This window comes from Anolis sagrei, chromosome 2, assembly GCF_037176765.1.
Source record: "Anolis sagrei isolate rAnoSag1 chromosome 2, rAnoSag1.mat, whole genome shotgun sequence".
NCBI classification, from domain to species: Eukaryota; Metazoa; Chordata; class Lepidosauria; order Squamata; family Dactyloidae; genus Anolis; species Anolis sagrei.
In genome coordinates, this window is record NC_090022.1 from 4,160,827 (window position 1) to 4,183,358 (window position 22,532).

The 22,532-nt window shown below is 43.2% G+C and overlaps 1 protein-coding gene across 1 annotated transcript in view; it reads right to left on the reverse strand.

The window, feature by feature from the left end:
* LOC132777444 (zinc finger protein 91-like) overlaps nucleotides 1-22,254 on the reverse strand; it is a 58,596-nt gene extending 36,342 nt beyond the window's left edge. Inside the window, exons 1-3 of the mRNA XM_060760660.2 lie at nucleotides 21,796-22,254; nucleotides 15,947-16,021; nucleotides 9,711-13,345 (exon numbers count right to left, since the gene is read on the reverse strand). Coding sequence (XP_060616643.2) covers nucleotides 12,198-13,345; nucleotides 15,947-16,013 — 1,215 coding nt within the window. The 5' untranslated portion in view covers nucleotides 16,014-16,021; nucleotides 21,796-22,254 and the 3' untranslated portion in view covers nucleotides 9,711-12,197. Of the gene's footprint in view, nucleotides 13,346-15,946; nucleotides 16,022-21,795 lie in introns of the transcript that reaches the window.
* Nucleotides 22,255-22,532: the final 278 nt, after the last annotated feature.

Consider the following 22,532-nt stretch of genomic DNA (forward strand, 5'->3'; position numbering starts at 1 on the left):
ACATCCTGGTGCTGATGGAGGAGGACGGACAATGGATGATGGGACTTGCAGTATCTTCACTCACTTCCTGAAACCACAGTGACTCATCCAAATACCAATAAAGACCAAACTTGGCACAGAGAGCCCCCATGGCCAACTCAACATTCTGGTGATGTTTGAGGGAGACTATGGATGATGGGACTTGCAGTACCTTAACTCACTTTCTGAGACTGCTGTGACCCTCATCCAATGACTGATCAAGACCAAACTTAGCACACAGAGCCCCCACGACCCACTCTCCATCCTGGTGCAATTTGGAGGAAGATGGACCACAGACGATGGGACTCGCAGTACCTTCACAAACTTCCTGAGACTGCTGTGACCCTCATCCAATGACTGATCAAGACCAAACTTAGCACACAGAGCCCCCACGACCCACTCTCCATCCTGGTGCAATTTGGAGGAAGATGGACCACAGATGATGGGACTCGCAGTACCTTCACAAACTTCCTGAGACCACTGCGAGCCATATAAATAACTGATAAAGACCAACCTTGATATACAATTCCTTTCTCTAATAACCCAGGCAGCGCCAGGTTCCCAAGCTAGTATAATAATAATATACAAAATAATGAAATAACAATAAAATAAAAACACAGATTAAATAATGTAATAAGTAATACATATTAAAATAATAAATAATAATGAAACTTATTAAGAGGTTGGTTCAACCTCTACTTTGATAGCATTAATAAAAATAATAATAAAACTATATATATATATATATATATATATATAACAAAAAATTGAATAACATAATAAAATATAGGTGAAATAAATAACGTAATAAGTAAAAATATTAAAATAATAATTTATCATGAAACTCTTATCAAGGAGTTGGTTTAAGCTACAACTTGCTAACATAAATAATAATAATAATAAAACAAAATAAATAACATGCTTTCTATATAAATAAAAATGTAATGTTCATTTGTGGGATTAACATAACTCAAAAACCACTGGATGAATTGACACCAAATTTGGACACAAGACACCTCTCAGGCGAATGAGTGACCATCAGTCATAAAAACACTGAAAACACAGCAGAAGAGACTTTAAAAGCCAAAAAACCCACATTACAATGCATGCACAAAACTACATATATACACATACACAAATATATACACACACACAAAACACATATACATAGACGGCTACAGCAATGCGTAGCAGGGGACGGCTTTTATATATGTTTGTGTGTGTGTGTGTGTGTATATATACACACACACACACACACACACACACACACACACAAACACACACACAAATAATGTAATAACATAATAAAATATCTAGATAAAATGAATAACATAATAATAAGTAATAAATATTAAAATATTAAAATAATAAATAACAATGAAACTCTTATTAAGGGTTGGTTTAACCTCCGGTTTGCAAATTGAGGTAAAAAAATAAGTCAAAATAAATAAATAATGTGTGTGTGTGTGTTATTTATATATATAAATAAAACCGGAGCCCCGATGACGCAGTGGGTTAAACTGTTGAGCTGCTGAGCTTGTTGATCAAAAAGGTCGCAGGTTCAAATCCAGGGAGCTGGGTAAGCTCCAGCTGCTAGCCCCAGCTTCTGCCAACCTAGCAGTTCGAAAACATGCACATGTGAGTAGATTAATAGGTACTGCTCTGGCGGGAAGGTAACAGCGCTCCAAGCAGTCATGCCGGCCACATGACCTTGGAGGCGTCTATGGACAAAGCCAACTCTTCAGATTTGAAATGGAGATGAGCACCAGAGTCCCATAGTCAGGCATGACTGGACTTAATGTCAGGAGTAAACCTTTACATTTACCTATAATATACAAATACATATAATATATATATGTGTGTTTGTGTATAATATATGAAACAATTGATAAAATAAAAAAACAAATAAAAACAAAAAATAAATGATTAATATACAATAAATGGATAAGTAAATAAGATAAAATAAATAACATAATAAGTACCATAATAAATAATCTATATAAATAAAAATTTAATGTCTGTTTGTGGGATTAACAGAACCCAAAATCCACTGGACGAATTGACACCAAATTTGGACACAAGACACCTAACAACCCAATGTATGCCCTTCACTCAAAAAAATGATTTTGTCATTTGGGAGTTGTAGTTACTGGGATTTATAGTTAACCTACAATCAACGAGCATTCTAAACTCTACCAATGATGGAATTGAACCAAACGTGGCACACAGTTCTCCCATGATCAACAGAAAACACTAGAAGGGTTTGGTGGGCATTGACCTTGAGTTTGGGAGTTGTAGTTCACCTACATCTAGAGAGCACTGTGGGCTCAAACAATGATGGATCTGGACCAAACTTGGCATGGATATTCCATATGCCAAACGTGAACACTGGTGAAGTTTGGGGAAAATAGAATCTTGACAATTGGGAGTTGTAGTTGCTGGGATTTGTAGTTCACCTACAATCAAAGAGCACTCTGAACCCCACCAACGATATAATTGAACCAAACTTGGCACACAGTTCTCCCATAACCAACAGAAAACACTGGAAGGGTTTGGTGGGCAGTGTCCTTTGGTTTTGGAGTTGTAGTTCACCTACATCCAGAGAGCACTGTGTACTCAAACGATGATGGATCTGGATCAAACTTGGCATGAATACTCAATATGCCCAAATGTGAACACTGGTGGAGTTTGGGGAAAATAGACCTTGACATTTGGGAGTTGTAGTTGCTGGGATTTATAGTTCACCTACAATCAAAGAGCATTCTGAACCCCACCAACGATGGAATTGAATCAGACTTGGCACACAGTTCTCCCATGATCAACAGAAAACACTAGAAGGGTTTGGTGGGCATTGACCTTGAGTTTGGGAGTTGTAGTTCACCTACATCCAGAGAGCACTGTGGGCTCAAACAATGATGGATCTGGATCAAACTTGGCATGAATACTCAATATGCCCAAATGTGAACACTGGTGGAGTTTGGGGAAAATAGACCTTGACATTTGGGAGTTGTAGTTGCTGGGATTTATAGTTCACCTACTATCAAAGAGCATTCTGAACCCCACCAACGATGGAATTGAATCAAACTTGGCACACAGTTCTCCCATGATCAACAGAAAACACTAGAAGGGTTTGGTGGGCATTGACCTTGAGTTTGGGAGTTGTAGTTCACTTACATCCAGAGAGCACTGTGGACCCAAACAATGATGGATCTGCACCAAACTCTACACAAATACTCAACATGCCCAAATTTGAACACTGGTGGAGTTTGGGGAAAATAGAATCTTGACAATTGGGAGTTGTAGTTGCTGGGATTTGTAGTTCACCTACAATCAAAGAGCACTCTGAACCCCACCAACAATGGAATTGAACCAAACTTGGCACACAGGACTCCCATGACCAACAGAAAATACTGGAAGGGTTTGGTGGGCAGTGTCCTTTGGTTTTGGAGTTGTAGTTCACCTACACCGAGATCACTGTGGACACAAACAATGATGGATCTGGACCAAACTCTACATGAATACTCTATATGCCCAAATCTGAACACTGGTGGAGTTTGGGGAAAATAGAATCTTAACATTTGGGAGTTGTAGTTGCTGGGATGTATAGTTCACCTACAATCAAAGAGCATGCTGAACCCCACCAATGATAGAATTGGGCCAAACCTCCCACACAGCGCCCCCTGCAGGCAAAGTTTGGAAAGTCTTGCTACACTCAGACTGTTTATATTACTCGTCCTTCCCGCCATCGTAACAGCCAATCAACAACCATATGCAAATCCCTCCCAACGTTCCACCAATCACCTCTCTAAACGGTTCACTCGCTCGGCCTCGCCCTCCAGTTCCTCTTTGACTTCAAGTTCACCTACGAACACCCCCGTTCATGTCTGCTTTTTTGGCCTGCCTCGCTTGCCGTAATTCTCCCTCACCACCTTCCTTCTCTTCAGTCAGAAGTGTGTTGACGTCATTTCCGGAGGAGGGGAAAGGGGAGGGGCATTGGGGGAGATCACAAAGATTTTTTTAAAGGGACAGACTCCTAATTTGTTCCTTGGTTTGGAGGAATGAATGACTTCTCCATCCAGCCCATTTCAACTGCCTTGGCCTAATAATGCTATGGAATGGTGGGAGTTGTAGTTTTGGCAAGGACAAACATTAGAAGTAACTCATTTTTGGGGTTTTTTGATCACTGGTCCCAATTAGAAATACTGTACATCAGGTTTGGTGGAAGTGGGGGACACATTGGTGTTTGGGTGTGGGTGAACTACAACTCCCATCGCAGGGACAGCTTAGCCTTCGCATTCTGAACTCCCATTGCCTCCCCAAAACGATACCAGGAGGTAAAGTTGGTCATGGTGGGTCTGTGTGCCAAGTTTGGTCCAGATCTATGGTCGGAGTTTGCATTGTTCTCCCAATATGGATGAACTATAACTCCCAGTGACCTCTGTCATCATCCCCAAACTCACACACTAACTTAGATGATGCCCAGCTAGGGATTTGGTAAGGATAAACATTAGAAGAAGTCGTTGTTTGTTTTTTGATTTTATGAATGCGCCCATTAGAAAATGCATAAGGATGTGGGTGAACTACAACTCCCACTATCATCATCTGTCATTGCCTCAAAACCGAACTAGTAGTTAAAGTTAGTCATTGTGGGTCTGTGTGCCAAGTGTGGACCAGATCTATTGTCGATGGGGTTCACATTTTCCCCCCAATATGGGTGAACTATAACTCCCAGCGTCCTCTGTCATGGCCCCCAAACACACCCAAACTAGATTAGATGATGCCCAGCTAGGGATTTGGTAAGGGTAAACATTTGAAAGCGTCATTGTTTGTTTTTTGATTTTATGAATGTTCCCATTAGAAAATGCATAAGGATGGGGGTGAACGATAACTCCCACTATCGTCACCTGTCATTGCCCCAAAACCAAACCAGTAAGTAATCAGGATGGGTCTGTGTGCCAAGTGTGGAGCAGATCTATTGTCGGTGGGGTTCACATTGTTCTCCAAATTTGAGTGGACTATAACTCTCATTGTCCCCTGTTGTCACCCCCAAACACACACACATTAGCTTGGGTACCCAGTGATGCTAAGCTAGGGATATGGTAAGGATAAACATTAGAAGAAGTCACTGCTTGTTTGTTTTAATTTTATGAATGGTCCCATTAGAAAATGCATAAGGATGTGGGTGAACTATAACTCCCACCATCATCATCTGTCATCGCCCCAAAACACACCCACACTAGATTAAATGATGCCCACCTAGGGATTTGGTAAGGGTAACATTAGAAATCATTGTTTGTTTTTTGATTTTATGAATGCTCCCATTAAAAAGGCATAAGGATGTGGGTGAACTACAACTCCTACTATCATCACCTGTAATTGCCCCCAAACCGAACCAGTAGGTAAAGTTAGTCGTGATGGGTCTGTGTGCCAAGTGTGGTCCAGATCTATTGTCGGTGGGGTTCGCATTGTTCTCCCAATATGGATGAACTATAACTCCCAGTGACCTCTGTCATCACCCCCAAACACACACACTAGCTTAGTGATGCCCAGCTAGGGATTTGGTAAGGATAAACATTAGAAGAAGTCACTGTTTTAATTTTATGAATGGTCCCATTAGAAAATGCATAAGGATCTGGGTGAACTACAACTCCCACCATCATTGTCTGTCATTGCCCCCAAACTGAACCAGTAGTTAAAGTTAGTCATGGTAGGTCTGGGTGCCAAGTGTGGACCAGATCTATTGTCGGTGGGGTTCGCCTTGTTCCTCCAAAATGAGTGAACTATAACTCCCAAATGTGAGTAGATCAATAGGTACCGCTTCTGCGGGAAGATTACCATGCTCCATGCAATCATGGCGGCCACATGATCTAGGAGGTGTCTATGGAAAATGCTGGCTCTTTGGCTTCGAAATTGAGATGAGCAGAACTCCCCAGAGTCAGACACAACTGGACTTAATGTCAGGGGGAAAGCTTTACCTACCTCCCGATCCTAAAAGGTGTTCAGTGTCAGACTGGTGATAGCAGATTGCGGAAGCAAGCACATATCCTGTTGAAGGATATTTCGGCCCCTTTTAATATAGCGTGACCTTGAACTCAAAAATACACACGAGTCAGTTGTGGCCTTAAGTAGAAAAGGAAATAGTTCATTCACTTTAGTTCAACCATGATGCAAAGCAAATCAGAATAGTTGATTTCATCATATAATAATAATAATAATAATAATAATAATAATAATAATAACAACAACAACAACTTTATTTATACCCCGCCACCATCTCCCCCAACAGGGACTCGGAGCAGCTTACATGAGGCCAAGCCCGAACAACAAATTACAATACAATAAGATACAAATTGCAATAAAATAAACAACATAACATTAAAGTATAAAACATATAAGCATATAAACAATATACACAAAAACTTTCTTCAGTGAATCTTTCTTTCTTTGACGGCAGAAAACAAAAGTAGTACTGTTCAGTTTCTGTCCTCTTTGTTGGAAACAAAATGCCCTTGATTAGTAGTTTAGATCTCCAGTTTCCAAACACCGCTCGTCAGCTTCCAGCAACCAAAAAGCCACCTGCTGCTTCCAGCTCCGACCAGAGCCAAGCCAACCTAAGCAAACTAAGCAAATGCAAAGCTCAACTACAAACTTCGTGCTTTGTTTTATACAGTAAGTAAAAGGTATAAGTAGAAGGAATAACGTTATGCCGAGTAAGGCATAACGGTTGCTTTATTGCTGTAATAGAATAGTTCAGACCCTTGCTATTACTTAGCAAAAAGCCTTTAGTAAACTGGGTTGTTGTAGGTTTTTTTCGGGCTTTAGTAAACTGTTAGTAGCGACATTCAACAGTGGAACTCACTGCCTGGGAGTCCGATGGAGTCTCCTTCTCTGGAAGTGTTTCAGCAGAGTATGGGTGGCCATCTGTTGAGGTTGCTCTGATTGTGCTCCCCCTGCAGGTCCACCTGGATTTCTTTACACCCCCTAAGGCTCCCTATGTTGGCAAGAAAAGCACATCAAAGTACCCCCAACCAATGGCCATCCAGCCTCTGGTAAAAAGCCTTCATGGAAGGAGACTCCATGGCCCAAAGTGTTGGAGCATGTAAAAATCAGTTGGTGAGTGTGTTAATGGAAAAATTCAAAGCAGGAAGCTGATTGGTTTGGCCAGACCCGAGAAGCTAGCTGAGCCTGGGAGTTTTGGCAACTGTTACATGTTTAGGTTTTCTGTGCAGGGAGCTTACCAAGACAAGTTTGTATTTCTACTTCTGGGCTGCTGGAAAATCTTTCACATGGACACTTAAGGACCATTTGAATCTCTCTCAAAGGACATTGCGTGAGTCAATGCAACTGTTTACATGACTGTATGTATGTTGCTCTGCATAACAGAGTACAGAGGTGATTAGATGTGCCTGATTGTTTACTCTCTGTTGTTTTGCTGTTGTAATTTTAGAGGTTTTTTTTTAATAATGGTAGCCAGATTTTGTTCAATTTCATGGTTTCCTCCTTTCTGTTGAAATTGTCCACATGCTTGTGGATTTCAATGGCTTCTCTGTGTAGACTGACATGGTGGTTGTTGGTGTGGTCCAGCATTTCTGTGTTCTCAAATAATATGCTGTGTCCAGGTTAGTTCATCAGGTGCTCTGCTATGGCTGACTTCTCTGGCTGAAGTAGTCTGCAGTGCAGTGCAAAACAACAGAGAGTAAACAATCAGGGACATCTGATTGTTTACAAGAGAGGAGATTCCATCTGAACATGAGGAAGAACTTCCTGACTGTGAGAGCCGTTCAACAGTGGAACTCTCTGCCCCGGAGTGTGGTGGAGGCTCCTTCTTTGGAAACTTTTAAACAGAGGCTGGATGGCCATCTGTCAGGGGTGATTTGAATGCAATATTCCTGCTTCTTGGCAGAAAGGGGTTGGACTGGATAATGGCCCATGAGGTCTCTTCCAACTCTTTGAGTCTATGATCTAATCACCTCTCAACAAAAGATTCCCCCAGGCACTGCCAGGCCATCAAATGCTAATTAAGGTGGTCAGTTGAAACATTCACACCTAGCTCCAGCAGACAAGAGTCCTTTGTCCCACCCTGGTCATTCCACAGATATATAAACCCATTTTCCTACTTCCAACAGACCTCACTACCTCTGAGGATGCTTGCCATAGATGCAGGCGAAACGTCAGGAGAAAATGCCTCTAGAACATGGCCATATAACCCGGAAAAACCTACAACAACCTAGTGATTCCGGCCATGAAAGCCTTCGACAATACATCCTTTCAATTATCCTACTGATAATAGTGATCTTGGGCAACTTAGAGGAATCCAAGTTAATAACTTCATCCCAGGAGTAAGAACCAGATGAGATGTTTGCTTTGTAAAACCCAAACAGACAGATTTGAACTGATTGCTTGTGACATATATGTTGTCAGTATGTCTTATAGTTATTATCCAGATCTTTGTGATAGTATGTGTTGTATAACTTGTATTTTGACAGCCTCTCCACTTCTGTGTTATGTCTCCAGTCTATTCATAACTCTCATTCAAGTCAAGTACAAACTGCACCTCTGGAGTCCCTTTAACATTCAGATGACGTTTTAATATCACAATGTCATTTAAACAAAGTTTTAACAGCAATATAGAAATCATGGGATTCTTGTTCACATATAACTTAACTGTCTCACCTCTTGTCTTTGGGCAAGGACCAGCTTCTGGATTGTTTCAGGAGAGAATGGAAATGCCCCTTTCATTCCAAGTATGTGGAAAATAACCTATAATTATCATATTTTGATAAAATGATCTGGCAGCTATTGAGCATGGCTTCCCCCATCGGGTCACTATTCACACATCTCTGCCAAGTCACGTGGCTATTAATAATATATCGGGGTAATAATAATAATAATAATAATAATAATAATAATAATAACACCTTTATTTATACCCTGCTACCATCCCCCGCAGGACTCGATGCAGCTTACAAGAGGCCGAGCCCAAATACATCAATAAAACACAACAACAACAATACAACAATAAATAACTCATAACAAAGCAAAACTATAACAATAATATCACGACACATTTAACAATATCACGACACTTATCCGGAAAATAAGTTTACAAGGCACGTAGCTCTCATGGAGAATTTTCTCGGCAGAAGTTGGTATCACTGCCGTGTAGCGGGAAGCCAGCGGAAGCAAACGAGCAGTGCCACTCGTCAGCAGCTCCTCGACTGGTGTTGTGGTGAAGGTTAGAGATGAGCATCCTCATTCCGTTTCCCTCCAAGTGCAAAGTTCACGCTGTATGAGGCCTATCAGGAAAGTACGTTTACAAGGCACGTAGTTCTTGCAGGGAAAGTTGGCATCACTGCCAAGTAGTGGGAAGCCAGAGGAAGCAAACGAGCAGTGCCAGTCGTCAGCAGCTCATCGACTGGTGTTGTGGTGAAGGTTAGACATGAGCATCCTCATTCCGTTTCCCTCCAAGTGCAAAGTTCACACTGTATGAGGACTATCCGGAAAGTAAGCTTACAAGGCACGTAGTTCTCGCAGGGAAAGTTAGTATCACTGCCAAGTAGTGGGAAGCCAGCGGAAGTGAACGAGCAGTGCCACTCGTCAGTAGCTCATCGACTGGTGTTGTGGTGAAGGTTAGAGATGAGCATCCTCATTCTGTCTGCCCCCCCCCCCCCCCCAAGTACAAAGTTTGCACTGTATGAGGACTATCCGGAAAGTAAGCTTACAAGGCACGTAGTTCTCGCAGGGAAAGTTAGTATCACTGCCAAGTAGTGGGAAGCCAGCGGAAGTGAACGAGCAGTGCCACTCGTCAGTAGCTCATCGACTGGTGTTGTGGTGAAGGTTAGAGATGAGCATCCTCATTCTGTCCGCCCCCCCCCCCCCCAAGTACAAAGTTTGCACTGTATGAGGAATATCTAGAAAGTAAGGTTATAAGGCACGTAGCTGACAGAGAGAAAGTTGGTATCACTAACATGTAGCGGGAAGTCAGCTGAAGCGAACAAGCTGTGCCACTCATCAGTAGCTCAAATGGCGTTGTGAAGGTTAGATTAGTGCCCTCATTCCGTTTCCCTCCAAGTGCGACGCTCATGCTGTACGAGGAATATCCAGAAAGTAAGGCTACAAGGCACATAGCTGTCACAGGGAAAGTTGGTATCACTGCCGTGTACCAGGAAGCCAGCAGAAGCAAACGAGCAGTGCCAGTCGTCAGTAGCTCATCGACTGGCATTGTGGTGAAGGTAAGAGATGAGCATCCTCATTCTGTTTCCCTCCAAGTGTGATGCTCATGCTGTACGAGGAATATCCGGAAAGTAAGATTACAAGTCACTTAGCTCTCACAGGGAAAGTTGGTATCACTGCTGTGTAGCGAGAAGCCAATGGAAGTGAATGAGCAGTGCCAGTCGTCAGTAGTTCATCAACTGGCGTTGTGGTAAAGGTTAGAGATGAGCGTTCTCATTCTGTTTCCCTCCAAGTGCGAAGTTCACACTGTACAAGGAATATCCAGAAAGTAAGGTTACAAGTCACTTAGCTCTCACAGGGAAAGTTGGTATCACTGCTGTGTAGTGAGAAGCCAATGGAAGTGAATGAGCAGTGCCAGTCGTCAGTAGTTCATCAACTGGCGTTGTGGTGAAGGTTAGAGATGAGCGCCCTTATTCTGTTTCCCATCCAAGTGCAAAGTTCACACTGTAATACACTATCTAAATGCTAAGGGTATGAATGCCTCTGCGATTCATCGCAAAAACGTTTAAATTTATGGAAAGGATGGTAATGTCAAGACAGCATGTGACAAATTGGGTACGGAATATATTGTGAGACCACGAAGAAATTTCGCAGAGCCATCCAAAACAAATGTAGTGGGATGCTGATTGCGGGAGTCTGTTCCCTTCATGATAATGCGCATCCGCACACTACTCATGCAACACAAGAGTTGTTGACTTCATTTAGTTGGGATGTTTTAGGCCAGCCCTCTCACAGCCCTGATCTCGCACCCATCTGTTCACTAAATTGAAGGAACACCTGGGTGGAAAACACTCTTCCGACGACAATGAGGTGAAAATAGAAGTGACGAACCAGCTGAAAAAGGCAGAGGGAAACCTCTATGACACATCCACCAAAAACTCATCTTGCAGTTGATTCTGCGGAATAGTAATGTAATACCTATTCCACAATCCATTTAAGTCCTATTAAAATATATTCATTCTTTGTATTTTAAAAAAATATTGTAAGCTTACTTTCCAGACAGCCCTCGTACAATACCTTAAGCAGAACTCAGTCACAAAAAATTAGAAGGAAGGTCTCTCTGGGAGAAGATTTGCAGGGATAGAAGTCCCAAGGAGGACGTGGTTCACTTGCAGAGGTTGCCAGACAAACTAGCAATCAGCTACAGACCTATTTCTGGAACTTCTCAAGAAACTAAACAACTTAAGACTACTTTTATTACAGATCACATGGCACTAGACATAGCCTTACTCTCTCAAAGAGGAGTTTGTGCATTCAATGGCTCTGAATGCTGCATCAATGTAAATTAAAAATGGAATAGAACTAAACACATTTGTCCTATAGCAAAAATAATTTCCAAGGAAAGTCACGCATGGAGTGTCTGCGCCAGGCTTGGGATTGGCGTACCTCCTGAACAGGATCTACACAACACAGTTCAAACTGCATCACACTAGAGAATTACTACTTCATCACACTAGGGAATGAATCCACTTTAAATCTGGTTTCTGCCTCCTGCGGAATTCTGGGGTTTGTAGTTTAGTGAGGCTGTTAAAGGCTCCTCCCTAAACTACAAACCCCATAATTCTGAGGGAGGCAGCAACTGGATTTATAGTGTATTTATTCTCTAGTGTGATGAGATCCCAAGTTACCCAATCCACACTGTTAAAAATATTAGTTGTGGGAGTAATCACTCTGATATTAGCATGTTATATCAGTCAGTGTCTTTCTAATGATGAATTTATGTACCTCAAGTGTTTAATGTGTGAATTTCATTAGTATGTTGTCTCTCAGAATTTCTTGATGCTGGAGGAAAAGGGGGGTGCTGGATAAGAGCGTCTGAGAAGGTGGAAGGTCGGATAAGCAAAGGTCGGATAAGCAAGATTCTACTGTAGTTGTTCTCTGTGTGAATTCTTTGATGTCTCCTTCGGGAGAGATAAAAGCGGGGTATAAATAATAATAATAGTAATTTATAAACATGAAGATGACAGGCATGTTCTTGGTTTGTCCCTCATATGGGTTTTCTGATGAGTACGTCGATGTGAACTCTGACTGAATCTTTTCCCACATTCCATGCACTGATAGGCTTTTTCCCCTGTGTGGGTTCTTAGGTGTAAATTGAGATGCCCACTCTCCCTGAAGCTCTTTCCACATTCAGTACATTTATATGATTTCTCTCCTGTGTGAGTTTTTTGGTGGGTGTGCAGATGTGCACTCTGACAGAAACTCTTTCCACATTCTATGCATTTGTATGGTTTCTCTCCTGTGTGGGTCCTTTGGTGTGAACGCAGATTGCCACTCTGACTGAAACTCTTCCCACACTCCATACACTGATATGGTTTCTCCCCAGTGTGGATTCGTTGATGTGAAAGCAGATGTCCGCTCCAGCTGAAGCTCTTACCACACTCCATACAACTATATGGTTTCTCCCCTGTGTGGGTTTTCACATGTGACCGTAACGACTGGCTATGAGAGAAACTCTTTCCACATTCTAAGCATTTTTTTGGTTTTTCGTTTGTGTGGGTTATCTCATGCGAATGAAGATGCGAACTCTGGTTGAAGTTCTTTCCACAATACATGCATTTATATGGTTTCTCCTCTGTATGAGTTTTTATATGGGACCGTAAGTTTGAACTCTGACTGAAGCTCTTACCACACTCCACGCAAACATACGGTTTCTCTCCCGTGTGAGTTCTTTGATGTGAACGCAAAACACTGCTATGAGAGAAGCTCTTGCCACACTCCACACATTTATATGGTTTCTCCCCTGTGTGTATTCTCTGGTGTGAAGAAAGCTGGCCACTCTGACTGAAGGCCTTTCCACACTCCATGCACCGGAATGGCTTCTCCCCTGTGTGGATTCTGTAATGTGTAGTGAATTCCCATTTATCTCTGCATATTCTCCAACAGACAGAACACTGCCATTGTTTTGACCGCGAGTTCAGAAGTTCAGGGGGATAAGCACCCCGAGAAGCAAAGTTCTTCCCATTGCTTGACCAATTTCCTTTCTGCCCTTTTGGTCTCCTCTGATTTACAAAAGTTTCTTTTTCCATGTCGAGCTTGGTTGTTTCACAGGATCTCACAATTGGCTCCTGATTGGTCTCACTCTCCAGCTTAACTTCTTGAGGAAAAAGAGGAGGATCTGATTAGTAACAATTACTTCTTTATCAAGAACAGCGTCTCCCCCAACCCACCCACCCACCTACTTCTTATAATATGCCTTGCTTTTGGAGCACACTACTATCACAGCCAATAGCATCTCTTTGGATCAATTGCCCTATCTACTAGGAAGAGGCAATTGACTCCTTTCCTTCCAGGTGATAGAATACGAGGATGAATTTCAGGGGCTGTGGTGGCGCAACAGGTTAAACTGCTGAACTGTTGAATCTGCTGACCTAAAGGGGTGAGCTCATGTCTGTCAGCTCCAGCTCCTAACAACCTAGCAGTGCAAAAACATGCAAACGTGAGTAAATAAATCGGTACTGTTTCAGCGGGAAAAGGCAAAGGGATGCTCCAAGCTTGCTTTCTGCTGCCCTGGAGACTAAGACGCGGAACAATGGCTTCAAACTACAAGAGAGGAGATTCCACCTGAACATGAGGAAGAACTTCCTAACTATAAGCTGGAATGTGTCCAGAGGAGGGCGACTAAAATGATCAAGGGTCTGGAGAACAAGCCCTATGAGGAGCGGCTTAGGGAACTGGGCATGTTTAGCCTGAAGAAGAGAAGGCTGAGAGGAGATATGATAGCCATGTATAAATATGTGAGAGGAAGCCACAGGGAGGAGGGAGCAAGCTTGTTTTCTGCTTCCCTGGAGACCTAGGACGCAATGGAACAATGGCTTCAAACTACAAGAGAGGAGATTCCATCTGAACATGAGGAAGAACTTCCTGACTGAGAGCCGTTCAGCAGTGGAACTCTCTGCCCCGGAGTGTGGTGGAGGCTCCTTCTTTGGAAGCTTTTAAGCAGAGGCTGGATGGCCATCTGTCAGGGGTGATTTGAATGCAATATTCCTGCTTCTTGGCAGAATGGGGTTGGACTGGATGGCCCATGAGGTCTCTTCCAACTCTTTGATTCTATGATTCTATAAAAAAGAGCTGTTCAACAGTAGAACTCACTCCCTCTGCCCCAGAGTGTGGTGGAGATTTCTACTTTGAAGGCTTTTAAACATAGGCAGGATGGTCCCCTGTCAGAGCTGCCTTGAATGCAATTTTCTTGCTTCTTGGCAGAATGGGGTTGGACTGGATGGCCAACCAGGTCTCTTCCAACTCTAGGGTTCTATGACTCCAAGCAATCTTGCTGGCCTCACAACCAGGAGGTGACAACGCAGGCTGCTCGGCTTAAAAATGGAGAAAGTACCTCCCCAGAGACAGAGATGAGCCCTCCCTCCAGGAGCCGGAAATGAAAGGGGAAGCCTTTGCCTTTGTTTGTGTGTCTCACTGTACATGATTGTAAAGGCATTGAATGTTTGCCTATGTATAAAAATGCTGTAATCTGCTCTGTGTATTATTATTATTATTATTATTATTATTATTATTATTCTAATACCCTTCCCCTCCAATGAGTGGCCGGGCTTTCTTTCCTGGAGGATGGGCTGGTTGGATCTTCTTGTGGTCCAAGGCACTCTCATTTCCTCCAACACCACGGTTGTGGTCCAGTTCTGGGCACCACAATTCAAGAGAGATATTGACAAGCTGGAATGTGTCCAGAGGAGAGCGACTAAAATGATAAAAGGTCTGGAGAACAAGCCCTATGAGGAGCGGCTTAAGGAGCTGGGCATGTTTAGCCTGAAGAAGAGGAGGCTGAGAGGGGATATGATAGCCATGTATAAATATGTGAGAGGAAGCCACAGGGAGGAGGGAGCAAGCTTGTTTTCTGCTTCCCAAGAGACTAGGACACAATGGAACAATGGCTTCAAACTACAAGAGAGGAGATTCCATCTGAACATGAGGAAGAACTTCCTGACTGTGAGAGCCGTTCAGCAGTGGAACTCTCTGCCCCGGAGTGTGGTGGAGGCTCCTTCTTTGGAGGCTTTTAAGCAGAGGCTGGATGGCCATCTGTCAGGGGTGATTTGAATGCAATATTCCTGCTTCTTGGCAGAATGGGGTTGGACTGGATGGCCCAGGAGGTCTCTTCCAACTCTTTGATTCTATGATTCTATGGTTCAAAAGCGTGACTGCATGGAGCACCGTTACCTTCCCACTGGAGCAGTACCCATTGATCTACTCACATTTGCATGTTTTGAACTGCTAGGTTGGCAGAAGCTGGGGCTAAAAGCGGGAGCTCACCCTGCTCCCCAGATTTGAACCTGCTACCTTTTGGTAAGCAAGTTCAGCAGCTCAGCTGTTTAAACCACTGTGCCACTGGGGGCTTGAGGTTGACCAAAACCAAAATGGCTTCATTTCTTCATCTCTCAGAAATGTTATACTAGTAGTCCAGCCTGTCTCTTTCTCCCGCCCTGGACATCATTCCACAGATATACAGATATGTATAAACCTTACTTGCCAAGTTTCCAACAGATATCCCAACCTTTGAGGATGCCTGTCAGATGTGGGCGAAACGTCAGGAGAGAATGCTTCTAGAACATACAACTCGGTCCAGCACATAATGGCATAGAAGGCTGGGGTGAATACAGCTGATCATTTCAGTGCAGAGGCAAAGGCCAAGCACAGGGCATTAGCCTTTCAGGAACAACCCAAAGAAGGCAAAAGGGATCCTTACCCAGAGAAGCCATGCTCCCATCATCCTCCATCCTGACTTCTTGTAGAGAGCCCTCCGAATCGGACATGGGTGATCCTGCCAAAAGAAATATAATGTGCAGATTTGATAAACGTGGATTTGATATGACTGGAATTGAATGAAAAGAGTATGAATGAGAGCTAATAATTTTGGAGACACCATTTCTGCAAGGACTAAATCATGAACTGCTTGCTTGCTGGGCTGTAATTAAAACCTGCTAATGAGAACTGAAAAAGTAAACTGTGATAAGAACTGTGACAATGATAAGAGAAATGTTTCCATCTGTTTACAATTGTCAACATTTGCTGACCAGAAACTGGATTCACTCTAAAGGAAATGATCTCTGTTTACATTAGCCAAAGTCAAACCTAGAACCCAACGATTCTAGTCAAACCTAGAACCCAATAGTTCTAGTCAAACCTAGAACCCAATGGTTTGTTGCCTGAAGAGCAACATCTATGTCAGGAGATGAAGACTCAAGGTAAATTCAAACAGGACAATTGTTTACTACATCAGCAGAATATTCCTATAAAAGACTCAATCTAATAATTCTCAATTGTGGCAGACCAGAGGAGTCTGGTCCACCCGACATACTCTATGGAAATGTTTCTCAACCTGGGGATCAAGACCCCTTGGGGGGCTGCGAGGGGGTGTCAGAGGGGTTGCCAAAGACCATCAGAAAACGCAGTATTTTAGCCATGAGGGTTCTGGGTGGGAAGTTTCACTTGGTTGGATTCAGAATGCTCTTTGATTGTAGGTGAACTGTAAATCCCAGTAACTACAACTCCCAAATGTCAAGGTCTTTGATTGTAGATCCAGAGAAGTCATGCTACCCCTCTATTCAGCCTTGGCCACACCACACCTGGAATACTGTGTCCAATTCTGGGCACCACACTTGAAGGGAGATGTTGACAAGCTGGAATGTGTCCAGAGGAGGGTGACTAAAATGATCAAGGGTCTGGAGAACAAACCCTATGAGGAGCGGCTTCAAGACCTGGGCATGTATAGCTTTCAGAAGAGAAGGCTGAGAGGAGACATGATAGCCATGGATAAATATGAGGGAAAGTCATAGGGAGAAGGGAGCAAGCTTGTTTTCTGCTGCCCTGGAGACCAGAATGCGGAACAATGGCTTCAACAAGATTCCACCTGAACATTAGGAAGAACTTTTGACTGTGAGACCTGTTCAGCAGTGGAACTCTCTGCCTTGGAGTGTGGTGGAAGCACCTTCTTTGGAGGCTTTTAAAAAGAGGCTGGGTGGCCACCTGCTTTGATTGTGATTTTCCTACTTCTTGGCAGCAGATTGGACTGTAAGGCCCATGAGGTCTCTTCCAACTCTATGATTCTATGAACTATAAATCCCAGCAACTACAACCTCCAAATGTCAAGTTCTATTTCCCCCAAACTCCACCAGTGTTCACATTTCAGCATATTGAGGATTTATGCCAAGTTTGATGCAGATTCATCATTGTTTGAGTCCACAGTGCTCTCTGGATCTAGGTGAACTACAACTCCAAAACTCAAGGTCAATGCCCACCAATCCCTTCCAGTATTTTTTGTTGGTCAAGGGAACAGTGTGTGCCAAGTTTGGTTCAATTCCATCGTTGGTGGAGTTCAGAATGCTCTTTGATTGTAGGTGAACTATAAATCCCAGGAACTACAACTCCCAAATGTCAAGGTCTATTTCTTCCAAACGCCATCTGTGTTCATATTTGGGCATATTGAGTATCCCTGCTAAGTTTGGTCCAGACCCATCATTGTTTGAGTTCACAGTGCTCTCTGGATGTAGGTGAACTACAACTCCCAAACTCAAGGTCAATGCCCATTAAACCCTTCTAGTGTTTTCTACTGGTCACAGGAGTCCTGTGTGCCACATTTGGTTCAATTCCATCATTGGTGGAGTTCAGAATGCTCTTTGATTGTAAGTGAACTATAAATCCCAGCAACTACAACTCCCAAATGACAAAATCAGTTTTTTTGAACTCCACCAACAATGGAATCGAAGCAAACTTAACACATATAAATCCCAGCAGCTACAACTCCCAAATGACAACATCACTTTTTTTTTTGGAGTGATGGTCACTCCTTGGTGTCTTGTGACCAAATTTGGCGGCAATTTGTCCAGTGGTTTTTGAGTTGTGTTAATCCCACAAAGGAACATTACATTTTTATTTATATAGATTTGCATTGTTGTATTGCTGAGCTTGGCCTCATGTAAGCCACCCCGAGTCCCCTTGAGGAGATGGTGGCGGGGTATAAATAAAGTTTTATTGTTGTTGTTGTTGTTATTATTGGGTTGTTGTAGATTTTTTCGGGCTATATGGCCATGTTCTAGAGGCAATCTGTTTCGCCTGCATCTGTGGCAAGCATCCTCAGAGGTTGTGAGGTCTGTTGGAACAAGTAAAATGGGTTTATATATCTGTGGAATGATCAGGGTGGGACAAAGGACTCTTGTCTGCTGGATATGGAGTGAATGTTTCAACTGACCACCTTGATTAGCATATAATGGCCTGACAGTGCTTGGAGCAAACTTTTGTTGAGAGGTGATTAGATGTCCTTGTTTGTTTCCTCTCTGTTGTTTTGCTGTTGTAATTTTAGAGTTTTTAGGGTTTTCTGGACTATATGGCCATGGTCTAGAGGCATTTTCTCCTGACGTTTCGCCTGCATCTATGGCAAGCATCCTCAGAAGTAGTGAGGACCTCACTACTTCTGAGGATGCTTGCCATCGATGCAGGCAAAACGTCAGGAGAGAATGCCTCTAGACCATGGCCATATAGCCCGAAAAACCTACAACAACCCAGTGATTCCGGCCATGAAAGCCTTCGACAATACATTATTATTATTCCCTCTCGAACTGAAAATCGCAATAAAAAGAACCTGAAAATTGCAATAAAACAGACACTTTGGAAAGGACACTAGATGCTAAAAGAAGGAAAACATTGGACATTCAGAAATAGTTTCTCCGTTGAGATGTTCCCGTTCACAAAGAGAGAAAGAGAGCGAGAGCCCACCTGCACAACTCTTTGTTCTCGCCATTGAAAGAAAATCTGGAAAAGCAAAGCCGTCGAGAGCCCAAGTGCAAACCACGTTCCTCTTCTACAGTATTTATACTTTGAATCAGTGTTTCTGAACCTTCCTAATGCCGCAACCCCTTAATCCAGTTCCTCCTGTGGTGGTGACCCCCAACCACAACATTATTTTTGTTATTATTTCATAATTATATTTCTGCTACTGTTACGAATCGTCATGTAAATACCTGATGCGCAGGATGTATTTTCATTCACTAGACCAAATTTGGCACAGACACCCAATACGCCCACATTTGAATACTGGTGGGGTTGGAGGAGAGAATGATTTTGTCATTTGGGAGTTGTACTTTGCTGGGATTTATAGATCACCTACAATCAAAGAGCATTCTGAACTCACCAACAATGGAATCGAAGCAAACTTGGCACACAGAAATCTCACAACCAACAGAAAATACTGGAAGGGTTTGCCTGGCATTGACCTTGAATTTGGGAGTTGTAGTTCACCTACATCCAGAGAGCACTGTGGACTCAGACAATGATGGATCTGGACCAAACTTGGCACAGATATCAAAGAGCTTTCTGAACTCACTAACAATGGAATCGAAGCAAACTTGTCACACAGAAATCCCACAACCAACAGAAAATACTGGAAGGGTTTGCCTGGCATTGACCTTGAATTTGGGAGTTGTAGTTCACCCACATCCAGAGAGCACTGTGGACTCAGACAATGATGGATCAGGACCAAACTTGGCTCAGATATCAAAGAGCATTCTGAACTCACCAACAATGGAATTGAAGCAAACTTGACACACAGAAATCCCACGACCAACAGAAAATACTGGAGGGGTTTGATGGGCACTGACTTTTGAGTTTGGGAGTTGTAGTTCACCTACATCCAGAGAGCACTGTGGACTCAGACAATGATGGATCAGGACCAAACTTGGCACAGATATCAAAGAGCATTCTGAACTCACCAACAATGGAATCGAAGCAAACTTGTCACACAGAAATCCCACAACCAACAGAAAATACTGGAGGGGTTTGATGGGCACTGACTTTTGAGTTTGGGAATTGTAGTTCACCTACATCCAGAGAGCACTGTGGACTCAGATAATGATGGATCAGGACCAAACTTGGCACAGATATCAAAGAGCATTCTGAGCTCACCAACAATGGAATTGAAGCAAACTTGACACACAGAAATCCCACAACCAAGAGAAAATACTGGAAGGGTTTGATGGGCACTGACTTTTGAGTTTGGGAGTTGTAGTTCACCTACATCCAGAGAGCACTGTGGACTCAAACAATGATGGATCAGGACCAAACTTGACACAGATATCAAAGAGCATTCTGAGCTCACCAACAATGGAATCGAAGCAAACTTGACACACAGAAATCCCACAACCAAGAGAAAATACTGGAAGGGTTTGGTGGGCATTGACCTTGAGTTTGGGAGCTGTAGTTCACCTACATCCAGAGAGCACTGTGGACTCAAACAATGATGGATCTGGACCAAACTTGGCACGGATACTCGATATGCCCAAATGTGAACACAGATGGAGTTTGGGGAAAACAGACCTTTCACATTTGGGAGCTGTAGTTGCTGGGATTTATAGTTCACCTACAATCAAAGAGCATTCTGAACTCCACCAACGATGGAATTGTACAAACTTGGCACACAGAACTCCCACTGTGAACTCAAACAATGACGGATCTGGACCAAACTTGGCCCAAATACTCAATATACCCAAATGTGAACACAGATGGAGTTTAGGGGGAATAGACGTTGACATTTAGGAGTTGCTGGAATTGATCGTTCCCCTACAATCAAAGAGCGTTCTGGACATTCTGAATTGGGCCAAACTTCCCACACAGAATAAATAATAATAATAATAATAATAATAATAATAATAATAATCAAACTTTATTTATATCCCGCCACCATCTCTCCAAGGGACTCGGAGCGGCTTACATGAGGCCAAGTCCAACAACACATCAATAAAAACATCAAGCAACAATACAATTGATATAACTCACACATAGACAATAACACACAATGATTAAAAACCTATGGCCAGGCCAGGTGTAATAGTTAAAACTTTAAAATAAATGCTGGACATGAATGGAGGATGGGCAACTGAGGAGGGTGACTAAAATGATCAAGGGTCTAGAGAACAAGCCCTATGAGGAGCGGCTTAGGGAACTGGGCATGTTTAGCCTGAAGAAGAGAAGGCTGAGAGGAGATATGATAGCCATGTATAAATATGTGAGAGGAAGCCACAGGGAGGAGGGAGCAAGCTTGTTTTCTGCTTCCTTGGAGACTAGGACACAATGGAACAATGGCTTCAAACTACAAGAGAGGAGATTCCATCTGAACATGAGGAAAAACTTCCTGACTGTGAGAGCCGTTCAGCAGTGGAACTCTCTGCCCCGGAGCGTGGTGGAGGCTCCTTCTTTGGAAGCTTTTAAGCAGAGGCTGGATGGCCATCTGTCAGGGGTGATTTGAATGCAATATTCCTGCTTCTTGGCAGAATGGGGTTGGACTGGATGGCCCATGAGGTCTCTTCCAACTCTTTGATTCTATGATTCTATGATTCTATGAACTGTGTTTTCTGGTGGTCTTTGGCAACCTCTCTGACACCCCCCCCCCCCTTGTGACCCCCAGACTGAGAAACACTGCTTTAAATCCTTGCAAGACGGGCTCTCAGTGTCAAGTGCTGCGACACTTTCGATACAATGACTTCCCCAAATGTCAACATGTTTACTTCCTAAGGGATACGTTTTACGCTTGCTTTGGATACTCACGTTGAGGTGGCGAAGGTGATGCTGCTGCTTCTTTGTCCCCACCTGCCTTCTTTGCAGGAAAAGCCGGGGAGGATGCTCACTCAGTGTGTGCCTTTACTAAGCCGGGTGTGTAGTTGTTGGCTTATCTCCTTGGCATCCCTGTCTCTCCAATCGGTCACACCTTTCCCTTGGGATCCTGCAGGAGGGAAGAAGGAGACAGAGAGACAAAGACAGGTGTGCCCTTTGGTCCCCAAAGAAGCAGCTGCACGGCTTCCCGAGAGGCAAGAGAAGCAAACAATGGGGGACAGGCAGGCGGGGAAGGGGCCATGTGAGGGGGGAGCACGAAGGCCCACACACAGAGACAGGAGCAGCTCCTTGCTTGGAAATATTTGTAAACTAGCCGTCCCCTGCCAGGCGTTGCTGTGGCCCAGTCTGGTGAACTGGAAAACAAAGTAATGAGAAAGGGTTGGTTTCTATTTATTATTTATTTATTTACTTTGCTTCCATACCGCTGTTCTCAGCCCGAAGGCGACTCACAGCGGTTCACAAGACACAGAACACAGCAGAATACAAACACCAATGTAAAATAGTTAATCACCTAATCTAATACACAATTACTATGATAACCATTCAAAAGCGTCTCGTCACTAAAAACATGATCCAGGTTCGTCATCCATTGTTCCATTCCTATGTCATTACCAGTCTTGCACTAATTATTCGAACGCCTGCACAAATAACCAGGTCTTTACTTTTTTGCG